A 12,044-nucleotide genomic window follows, 5' to 3' on the forward strand; every position below is an offset into this window, starting at 1 on the left:
TTAGTGGTTAAGGGGTTTGCCTTCAAAGCCTAAGTAATCTGGTTCAATTCCTCAGGACCCACTGCAGGGGAGACCCCTACTGCACTACAGCAGAGACCCCTACCGCACTAGAGCGGAGACCCCTACCGCACTGCAGCGGAGGCCCCTACAGCACTGCAGCGGAGACCCCTACAGCACTACAGCGGAGACCCCTACAGCACTGCAGCGGAGACCCCTAGAGCACTGCAGCGGAGACCCCTACAGCACTACAGCGGAGACCCCTACAGCACTGCAGCGGAGACCCCTACAGCACTGCAGCGGAGACCCCTACAGCACTGCAGCGGAGACCCCTACAGCACTGCAGCGGAGACCCCTACAGCACTGCAGCGGAGACCCCTACTGCACTGCAGCGGAGACCCCTACAGCACTGCAGCGGAGACCCCTACAGCACTGCAGCGGAGACCCCTACAGCACTGCAGCGGAGACCCCTACAGCACTGCAGCGGAGACCCCTACAGCACTGCAGCGGAGACCCCTACTGCACTGCAGCGGAGACCCCTACAGCACTGCAGCGGAGACCCCTACAGCACTGCAGCGGAGACCCCTACTGCACTACAGCGGAGACCCCTACAGCACTGCAGCGGAGACCCCTACAGCACTGCAGCGGAGACCCCTACTGCACTGCAGCGGAGACCCCTACAGCACTACAGCGGAGACCCCTACAGCACTGCAGTGGAGACCCCTACAGCACTGCAGCGGAGACCCCTACTGCACTACAGCGGAGACGCCTACAGCACTGCAGCGGAGACCCCTACAGCACTGCAGCAGAGACCCCTACAGCACTGCAGCGGAGACCCCTACAGCACTGCAGCGGAGACCCCTACAGCACTGCATCGGAGGCCCCTACACACTGCTTCTACTCATGAGAAGGCAAGTGGGGGTAAAACCCACCAAGAGACCCAAATAGGGGTCATTTATAGGTTCTGAATGGGGGCTGAGCTAACCATCCCTAATGCTAAGTTTTGGGGCTGACCTAACCAACCACAATGCCAAGTTCAGGTTTAATTCTTCCAGGAATTTTTTTCTTTAATTATTTTTAATTAAACCAGTCATGGTGGAGCACACCTTTAATCCCAGCACTCAGGAGGCAGAGGTAGGAGGATTGTCATGAGTTTGAGGCCATTCTGAAACTACCTAGTGAATTCCAGGTCAGCCTGGGATACAGCGAGACCCTGCCTGGGAAAACCAAAAAATATATATTTTGTGTATATGTATGTGCATATTTATTTATTTATTGAGAGATAGAAAGAGGCAGGTGGGTGAGGGAGAGAGAGAATGGACGCACCAAGGCCTCTAGCACTGCAAACATACTCCAGATACACCAGCCACCTTATATATCTGGCTTACATGGGTCCTGGGGAATTGAACTTAGTCTCTTTGGCTTTGCAGACAAACACCTTAACTGCTAAGTCATCTCTCCAGCTCCTTACAGGAATCTTAATTCTAGGAAAGGGGAACTCTTTCCTAGGGGGGGACTCAGGTTGGTTATGGAAAAACAGATCTAGGAAACCTTTTAGGCAAGAGATAATGAGAAGTCAGATCCTTCTCCAACCTCTAGCAAAATGAATGGTGCAAGGACATGCTCAAGGACATTTCCTGCTTTTACTTTTGGGGTCCAGTTACCCTAGATGGCCTCAATCCCTCCTCTGAAGAAGCAGCCCTAAGTGCCACAGAGACTGATCTGTCTTCTTCGAGCTGTCCCACTCATCTCTTAAGGACATTTCTAGACAGAGGAATGCATGAGATTCAGGAACTGGACTCAGGAGAGAAACAAAAGCAGTTTCCAGGACAACACTGAACAAAATTCCAACATAGCATCCCAGAAGCAGGCTGGAGAGCAATGAGCAGCAGCGATGAGGGGACTGGCAGCCTGGTGACCGCACAACCTGGTCTACCTGAACCTGCTAAGAGGACACAATGTTTCCAGCAGTGTCTGTGGGCGCACTGATGTCATCTAGAAACTAAGCATCTGCAAACCAAACAGTAACTCCAGGGAAGCAATTGTGACCATGGAGCCCCATGCAATGGGACTTAGTCCTGAGTCTCATCACAGTGAGCTCTGGCTGTGCTAGTGATGGGACTTCATGAGGATCATGAGAGGGAGGGAGGGACACACAGTGACTGTCAGAGAGCTAGGAAGTCAATAAGTGACCAATGAAGAAACCATACAATTAGTTGAACAGGAATACTACTTAGAATACAAACAGCCAAAAAAAAAAAAAAAGTAGTTATATCTAGCATATCTCTGGCTTTGTTGTCTACCTTACAGAACCACATGGTCTCTAAGTCGCCTTATAAACAGAGGTGAGTTCACTGAGAACGCCTGCCTGCTCTAAGCCTCCACTATCCAGACCCACAGGAGGACCCAGGCCTCTCCCCTGGCTGACAAATGCAAACCATCACCACACTGCTCTGGGCCACTTCCCCAGGATCTCCAATAAAAATGAGCACAGTGCTGCGTGTGGTGGCACATGCCTTTAATCCCAGCACTCAGGAGCCAGAGGTAGGAGGATTGCCATGAGTTCAAGGCCACCCTGACACTACATAGTTAATTCCAGGTCGGCCTGGGCTAGAGTGAGACCCTACCTCGAAAAACCAAAAAGAGAGAGAGAGAGAGAGAGAGAGAGAGAGTCCAGTGCTGTCACCTTACCAGTAGGTCAAGCAGGGACAGCACAGAGAGGGCTACCCACTGGCTGCCCCTCTTCCTGGGGAGGTGTGGGCTCTGGCCCTGTTCCTTCATAGACATCTGGGTCACTGGAAGAAGAGCCTCCGTTCCTCTTTCAGCTCAGGAGGGTCAGGTGACAACTCAGGGCAGGGATTATTTGGGCTAAAAATCCTCTAAGGACCCCAGAGCCCAAAGAACTAAAGAATTCTTCTCTAGTTCGTGAGCAGCTCAGGTCATTACTCCACAGAGTGGATATTAAACTGGAAAGAACCACACAGGGAGCCCATAGCATTGGCACAGGACAAGAGCAGAGAATTTTCAAAGAGAAGACACATGGCTAACTGAGCAAATGCTTCAAAGCAGAGACAATCAGACGATATCTTCTATGAAAATGGCAGCAGTGAAACCCAGCCAGTCTGACCTACACACGCCCATGAACCAGGCACTTTGACATGCCAGTCACACCCTTGCTGTCCACGGGGACATGCCCTCCTGAGAATGGTTGAGGGTCTCTTCATCTGGGGCATTACACCACACTCCTCCCACCACCCTGCACAGAGCTGTGGGCGTGACTACTATCCACACATGAGGCACACACCTGGGTGAGGGCTTACCTTGCTCCACCCCCTCCAAGCACTAAGGCAATGGCATTGCCTGTCAGCACTCGTGCCAGGCGTGAGAAGTCTGAGTGCCGGTCAGGAGGCCGCTGGAAAACGCGCGTGTACATCTCCACCTGAGAGGAGCCAATGGAAGACAGGCTAGTGCGTGACACCAGCTGGCAGGATGTAGGCTCACCTGGGGGGTGCCGTCAGAGGGCAAGTGAACCCAGAGGAAGCTGCTGGGCTGCCCAAGACACAGAACTCCTAAGGCTATAATCACAGGAGTCCCCTCATTGGCCCTTTAGGCAGACAGTGCTAAAGCATGCAGGGTCCTGTGTGGAGATGCAGTTTTCACGCCACTGTCCACAAAGCTCTGGGGACTGAGTATGGCACGTGGGTAGCCTCAGTGCTTCCCACTCCTTGCTCCCCTGTGGGTTCAAAAGATCTAAGGATAGCCAGGCATGGTAGCACATGCCTTTAATCCCAGTACTTGGGCGGTAGAGGTAGGAAGATCACTATGAGTTCAAGGCCACCCTGAGACTACATAGTGAATTCCAGGACAGTCTGGGCCAGAATGAGACCCTACATTGGAAAACAAAACAACAACAACAACAAAAAAAAAAGAGCTAATGATCCTGGAGGAAGATATATGTCAGAACTTATGTCTGCTTCTACCCAGAGGTGGGAGTAGTGAGACTTGGCCATGAGAGCTCTTTGGGGCCTCAGCTGAATGTGAGACTCTCAGGCTTGGTCCTTGGGTGCCCTTTCCCCATCAGGCCCATCTTCGTGGGTTCACTGGTCCCCAGTTCCCAGTGGCCTCTCTTGTGCCTTCACCATGCTGAGCCTCCCTTTAACTACAAGCCAGGGGTACTGCATGGTGGACCAAGAATCTCAAAAGCCAGAGTTGAGAAGAAGCGGCAATTCTAACCGGGGCTCATGAGCCCTGACACTGTACACAGTGAGGAGACAGCTCTGCGTGCGTAGGAGCAGGTCAGGGGAGGCTGAGATCAGGGCTCCCAAGTCGCGCTAGGCCAGACTGCCAGGCCTCACCAGCTTGGGTAAGCTCCTCTTGGAGAAGACGCGACGTGGGCAGCAGAGGTGCAGGTGGCCGGAGCACCAGCTCCGCATGTTGAGCCACTCTACAGTGCGGGCCGGCCCTGGGCCGTCCTCCCTGTGCAGTAAGATCAGTTGTTTCTGGGCACGTACGGCTGTGTTCTCCAGCATCCGCTCCAGCTGGGGAGGGAAGGGCCTAGTCAGCAAGCTCAGGTAAGCCTGAGTGCCGACAGCAGGACAAACCAAGGATGAGAACAGGGCTGCCACCAAAATCTGCAATGGAAACTGACCTGATAAGGGCTCCACATGACAGAAGGCTGTGACGGCCTGACAAATTGCCTGTCCTGGGACTACTAACATGCTAACCACCTGTTCTATCCAGGTATGCATTCCGGGTGGTTAGCATGGCTATCAGGCAAGAGAGCAGTGTCTCCTCCTGTATCTTTTATTTAATATTATTTATTAATTTGAGAGAGAGAGAAAGAGGCAGGGAGAGAGGGCTCCAGTACTGCAAATGAACTCTAGACTCAGGTGCCACCTTATGCCTCTGGCTTACATAGGTACTGTGGAACTGAACCTAGGTTCTCAAGCTCAGCAGGCAAGGACCTTAACTGCTATACCATCCCTTCAGTCTTCCTCCTGTGTCTTCAACACTGCCTCATGAATGCACACTGTGATCTTTGCAAATGATGCATTTTGTAGGTAATCACCCTTGTGGGATAGCATTGCAGAGTGGGAACACACACCAAAGAGGGTGAATTTCAGCTGCCCTAGGATTAGACAGACCAGGCAGAAACTTGAGACGAGAACACAGCTGTGGAGCAGAGCCAGGAGGTGGAAGCACTAGTTGGAATGAAGAGAATGCTGGAATGTGTCGACACCATGGCATAGTGCATCTCAGGACCATATCTAGACCAGCTAAGTGAGGGGGTGAAGGTTGGTTAGACTTCTTCACTTGGGACTGCAAGGGGGCTGGAGGTATACATACTCTCGCACTACAATGTTAAGCGAAGCAAACAGACTGACAGTGCCCAGTGCAGAAAAGGACATGGAGCCCTTTGGCCCAACTTGTAGCTATGTACAAAGGAAAACTGTGGGAGCAACCAGGAAATCAATTTGGCAACATCTGGTAAGCCTGCAGATACATCCTCTGGCATCAACAATTGTAGATACCTGAAGGCACCTTGCACGTGGCTGCTCCCTATGAAGTAGCTTCATAGTCCACTGGCCGAGAAAGAATGCGCAGGTGTGAAGATCACAAATGGACAGTCAAAAGCCATAAAAAATGGGGGAAACAAATCTGGGCATGGCTCACACCCTTAACCCTAGTACTCAGGAGGCTGAGGTGGAAGGGTCATCATGAGTTTGAGGCCAGCCTGGTCTACAGAGTGAGTTCCTACGTCAACATGAGACCCTGCCCCAAAAATAAACAAACAAGGGCTGGAGAGATGGCTTAATGGTTAAGCACTTGCCTGTGAAGCCTAAGGACCCTGGTTCTAGGCTCCATTCCCCAGGACTCACATAAGCCAGATGCACATGGGGCACACACATCTGGAGTTCGTCAGCAGTGGCTGGAGGCCTTGGTGCACCCATTCTCTCCTTCTCCCTCTCTCTCTCTCACTCTTTCTCTCTCTGTCACTCTCAACTAAATAAATGAACAAGATAAATAAATAAATAAACAAACAAAAGAATAGGGTGGGAGAAATAGCTTGGCAGTTAAAGGCACTTGCTTACAAAGCCTGCCAGCCTGGGTTCTATTCCCCAGTACCCATGTAAAGCTAGATGCACAAAGTGGCACATGTGTTGAGTTCATTTGCAGTGGCAGAAGGCCCTGGTGTGCCCATACATACACACACACACACTCTCTCTCTCTCTCAAATACATACGAGATATATATATATATATATATATATATATATATATATATATATATACACACACACACACACACACACACATATACACATACCTATATATACATATGTGTATATATATATACATATATATATAAATAAATAGTAAATATATATATGTGGGTTTTTTTTGGTTTTTAGAGATAGGGTCTCACTCTAGCCAAGGTTGATCTGGAATTCACTATGTAGTCTCAGGGTGGCCTCAAACTCATGGTGATCCTCCTACCTCTTCCTCCCAAGTGCTGGGATTAAAGGCGTGCGCCACCACGCCCAGCTCCATATGCAATATTTTTAATGAAAAATTTACGTTATTTACTTATTTGAGAGAGAAAAAGACAAAGAGGTAGAGAGAGAGAGAGAAAGAAAATGGAGAATGGGCACACCAGGGTCTCTAGCCATTGCAAATGAACTCCAGACGCATGTGACACCTTGTGCATGCAGCTTTACATGAGTACTAGGGAATCAGACCTGGGTCCTTTGGCTTTGCTGGCAAATGCTTTAACTGCTAATCCATCTCCCCAGCCCAATAATACTAAAAAAAAAAGCTAGCCGGGTGTGGTGGCGCATGCTTTTAATCCCAGCACTTGGGAGGCAGAGGTAGAAGGATCACCGTGAGTTCAAGGCCACCCTGAGACTACAAAGTTAATTCCAGGTCAGCCTGGACCAGAGTGAGACCCTACCTCAAAAAACCAAAAAAAAAAAAAGCTAAAATTACCTGGGCCTGGAGAGATGGCTTAGCAATTAAAGCATTTGCCAGCAAAGCCAAAGGACCCAGGTCCGATTCCCCAGAACCCATGTTAAGACAGATGCACATGGTGTCACATGCTTCTGGAGTTCATTTGTAGTGGCTAGAGGCCCTGGCGTGCCCATTCTCTCTCTAGTAAATAAATGTTTTGTGCTGGAGAGATTGCTTATTGGTTAAGGTGCTTGCCTGAAAAGCCTTAAAGACCACATTCAACTCTCCAGATCCCATGTAAGCCAGACACACAAGGTGACAAAAGCGCAAGGTCACATATGTGTACAAGGTAGGGCACACGTCTTGAGTTCAACTGCATTGGCTGGAGGCCCTGGCATGCCAATTCTCATTTTCTGTCTCTCTCCACAAGTAATTGTTTTTTTAAAAAAAACCTCAAACCCTAACTATAGAGGAGAAAGGAAATTTCAGAATGATATAAAATAGAGCACTATTTCTACACAATCTCCACCAGAAATGAACACAGCAAAAGGTATCCAAAGAATGGATGACAGATATCTGGGTCCTCTTCTGAGTTCTTAAAATGTTTCACAGGAGATAAAAATAGGATTCAGAGGAGGAGGGCTCCCCTGAACACTCACCTCGCCCACTGTTGGCTCTTGCTCACCCAGGCCCACGATAAGGATGCAGTCAGCCTGGCGGATACAGCGCTGGGTCCAGGGCGTGAGTGTGCTATCTGCTTGGTAGAGCACAATCCGGTGGATATCCTCCTGCTGCCCCAGCCAGCTGGACAGCCGGTACTCATGGATACTGTGAACCAGAAGGTGTACCTCACCTTCTGTTGAGGCTCCCAAAGGCCCCTCCTCAGAGTGTTGGCATTTTTATAGCATCCCCCTCCCAGAGTAACACAGAGGGCTGAGGCCTGGGCAGCTGAGCAGAGTCTATGGCTAGGTCTAGAGGTTGGAGGCCCAAGAGGGTAGGGTGCAGAGCTGCCTGCATGATAAGCAGGGGTCTGGTGATACCCTGGGAGCTATGATGGTGCCTCATGTGTGTTGAGTGCGGAGTGGTTGGACAAGGAGCATGCTGGAATGTGTCGACACCATGGCATAGTGCATCTCAGGACCATATCTAGACCAGCTAAGTGAGGGGGTGAAGGTTGGTTAGACTTCTTCACTTGGGACTGCAAGGGGGCTGGAGGTATACATACCTGTCCAGGGCAGCAGAGCCAAGGCGCTGTTTGATGTTGTCACTAGTCAGCAGCAGGACAGGACCTGAGGGACAATCATCAGGTTCAGAAGTCTGTCCTGGCAGCCACCTCTAAGGATAATCAAGGGACCAGAGTGTTCAGTGTTGAGGTCAGCTCCCTGAAAGGAACTGCTAGCTGGGCTGTGTCAAGCTGAGGCTGCCTCTCCAAACCTCCCGCTGACACGGGAGCTGAGTCTTTGTAATCCTACCTGGTGTGTAGGCACACATGCTAAGGTGAAAAGGGACCTAGCAGGTATATGCCAACTGTGGACAAGCCAGTGATTATGTATAAGGAGGCTGATCGTTTTAAACAAGTTCTTCAAAGATCATGTAATTAAGAGGTAATAATCCAGGGCTGGAGAGATGGCTTAGCAGTTAAGGTACTTGCCTGTGAAACCAAAGGACCCAGGTTCAATTCCCTAGTACCCATGTAAAGCCAGATGTGCAAGGTGGTGCATGCATATGGAGTTGTTTGCAGTGGCTAGAGGCCCCGGTGCTCCCATTCTCTCTCTGTGTCTACCTCTTTCTTGCTCTCTCCCCTACCTCAGCCTCATGAGGGCTGGGATGCCTGGCTCAAATTAACTACTTTTCAAAAAGCTAATCCATATGGAATCTCTCCTTTTTTTTTTTTTTTTTTGCAGTAGGGTCTTGCTGTGTTGCCTAGGTTGGCTTTGAACTCCTGGGCTCAAGCAGTCCATCTGCTTCTGTTTTCTTGGTAGATGGGACTATAGGCAAGCACCACTGTGCCTGGCAATTGAATGACATTTTAAAAAACTATTTTTCTTAGCTGGGTGTGGTGGCGCACGCCTTTAATTCCAGCACTTCGGAGGCAGAGGTAGGAGGATCGCCATGAGTTTGAGGCCACCCTGAGACTACATAGTGAATTCCCGGTCAGCCTGGACTAGAGTGAAACCCTACCTTGACCCCCCCCCCAAAAAAAAAGCCTTTATTTATTTGCAAGCAGAGAGGTACAAACACAGAGAGAGAGGCAGAGAGAAGAAGATAGTATGGGAGCACCAGGGCTTCCAGCCACTGCAAATGAACTCCATATACATGTACCACCTTGAGCAATGGGCTTATGTGGATACTGGGGAATCAAACCCAGGTTGTTAGGCTCTGGAGGCAAGCACCTTAACCACTGAGCAATCTCTCCAGCCCCTGAATCACATTTTAACTGGCAGCTGTTTCGCAGGGTCACACCATATAAGGGTATCATTAGAGTTGGGAGGGCCACTGGAATATAGCTATCGTAGCTCCACGTTAAATTGACATAACAGGCTAAGCAAGTATATAATTATGTCCCTCTAAGGAGGTAAATGGCATAGGGCAATAGGTTTTCTAGGCACCTCCAGACTGGTGCTTCTTCAACCTGGACAGTAGCAGGAGGGGGATAGCACATCTTCTCCACCTCTTCATGCTAGGAGGCCATCCGGCCAAGACAGAGAGACGGTGTCTGGTTTCAGAAACATGTAGATGCTGACCCTGGCTGCAATCCCAGGCTGGACCCCCACCCCTCAAGGTATACTCATTGCTCTAGGCTCCTCTGCTTAGATTTGAGGATTATGAGAGAGAAGTCAGGGGAGTGCAGAGGACCCCAGGGGAAGTACTCTAGGATGGACAGCCCAGGCTCCATCTGCTGCCATCAAAACTATGCTAACTAGGGCTGGAGGGATTGCTTAGCGGTTAAGGCACTTGTCCACAAAGCCAAAGGTCTCAGGTTCGATTCTCCAGGACCCACGTAAGCCAGATGCACAACGGGGCACACACATCTGGAGTTCGTTTACAGTGGCTGGAGGCCCTGGCACGCCCATTCTCTCCCTCCCTCCCCCCCACCCGCCTCTGTGTCTTTCAAATAAGTAAATAATAAAAAATACAAATTTTTAAAAAAAAATTTTAAAAACTATGCTACCTACCTGTCAGTCTTCCAGAGGATCTGAGTTCTGTATGCAGAGAATGGGGTGAGCAGAGGGTGATCTGCCCTCCACTGAGTCTAGGCTTCCAAAAGACAGGATGGCTCTCAGGTACTACCTATCTATACTCTGTGGGGTATGGCAGAAGCCAGCAAACAGCCAGGCTGTTGTCTGGGTCTGCTGATCTGGACAGTACTGCCACCTGGCTGCCTAACAACTTCTTTCTCAGATAATGAGGACCAGAGAAGCTAGAGGACAAGAGACTGACTATACCTTCAGCCCTGGAAGACCTCACAGCCCAGAATCTTCACAAGCAAAGACCCTCTTGAAAGCTGGGCACAGTGGTGCATGTCTTTAATCCCAGCACTCAGGAAGCTGAGGTAGGAGGATTGCTATGAATTCCTGGCTAGCCTGGGACTATAGAGTGAGTTCCAGGTCAGTCTGAGCTGGAGAGAGACCCTGCCTTGAAAATAAAAACAAACAAACAAACAAACAAAAACACTTCTGGGGCTGAAGAGATTGCTTAGTAGTTACAGAACTTGCCAGCAAAGCCAAAGGACCCAGGTTTAATTTCCTAGTACACATGCATGGCTGGATGCACAAGGTGACACATGTGTCTGGAGTTTGCAGTGGCTAGAGGCCCTGGCGTGCCCATTCTCTCTCCCCCTCCCTCTCTGCTTCTTTATATCAAATAAATAAGTAAAATATTAAAATAAAACTACTTCTAGATGTGGAAGGGACATACCAAAGTAGCCACCTGACTCAAGGCAAAGGTGGGCACAGCATGGCCTTTCTAAATGAGGGTGCTGAGTCAGATGAATACTGAATAACTACTCTCCAGGTGGCCTTGGGCTCACCTGATCTTCCTTTCCTACTCATCATGAGATGCGCTGGCGCCTGAGACAGAGAAGAACCATTTGGAAGAACCGCTTGACTCCTGCCCCTAGACATAGGATGTCCTCCAATACTTTGGCCCAATGAGTCATGTTCTCTGGGGTATAAGACCCAAGACAGTCTGCTTTCCAGGTTCCTAAACAGCCTTTCTAAGACCTGGGGACAGGCCGACAATGAGTCCAATGCTCCTATTGTCTCTTGATGCCCACTCCAAGTAATAAACCTGCTTTGTGTTCCATGTAAGTGTTCTCTTTCACCAGATTCAGACCAGCTGGTAACCAGAACACAGTGAATCTGCTCTACACCTGTCTCTAAGACAAAACCGAATCTGCAAGCCGGGCGTGGTGGCGCACGCCTTTAATCCCAGCACTCGGGAGGCAGAGGTAAGAGGATCACCGTGAGTTCAAGGCCACCCTGAAACTACACAGAGAACTCCAGGTCAGCCTGGGCTAGAATAAGACTCTACCTTGAAAAAAAAAAAAAAACACCAAACAAAAAACAAAAATGAAGCTGGGTATGGTGGTGCATGCCTTTAATCCCAGCACTCGGGAGGCAGAGGTAGGAGGATTGCCGTGAGTTCAAGGCCACCCTGAGATGACATAGTGAATTCCAGGTCAGGGCTACAGTGAGACCCTACCTTGAAAAACCAAAAAAAAAAAAATCTTCTACCTACCTTATATTATAACCAACATCAATCCCAGGAGACCATAAATTTAAAATGAAATGTAGGACTGGAGAGATGGCTCAGTGGTTAAGATGCTTGCCTTCAGAGTCATTTGCAGTGGCTGGAGGCCCTGGCACACACATTCTCTCTGCTTGCAAATAAATAAATATAAATACTTTTTAAAGGAAATGTAAAAAAACAAAGTTTTCCTAGAAGATCTTCATGATTTCTAGGCAAGATGACATTGCTTTAAGAAAACACAAAAACAGGGCTGGAGAGATGGCTCAGTGGTTAAGGTGCTTGCCTGCAAAGCTAAACGACCCAGGTTCAACTCCCCAGGACCCACAAAAGCCAGATGTGCAAAGTGGC

At 49.5% G+C, this 12,044-nt stretch overlaps 1 protein-coding gene across 3 annotated transcripts in view; it reads right to left on the reverse strand.

Annotated features, from left to right (window-relative positions):
• Pnpla7 (patatin like phospholipase domain containing 7) overlaps positions 1-12,044 on the reverse strand; it is a 92,741-nt gene that overhangs the window by 11,075 nt on the left and 69,622 nt on the right. For all 3 annotated transcript variants that reach the window (XM_045153488.1, XM_045153484.1, XM_004653882.2), the window contains 4 exons: positions 8,170-8,233; positions 7,604-7,772; positions 4,353-4,535; positions 3,318-3,436 (listed from right to left, as the gene is read on the reverse strand). In XM_045153488.1, the coding sequence (XP_045009423.1) occupies positions 3,318-3,436; positions 4,353-4,535; positions 7,604-7,772; positions 8,170-8,233 (535 nt within the window). The remainder of the gene's footprint in view (positions 1-3,317; positions 3,437-4,352; positions 4,536-7,603; positions 7,773-8,169; positions 8,234-12,044) is intronic.

This window comes from Jaculus jaculus, chromosome 1 (genome assembly GCF_020740685.1).
Source record: "Jaculus jaculus isolate mJacJac1 chromosome 1, mJacJac1.mat.Y.cur, whole genome shotgun sequence".
Classification (NCBI taxonomy): Eukaryota; Metazoa; Chordata; class Mammalia; order Rodentia; family Dipodidae; genus Jaculus; species Jaculus jaculus.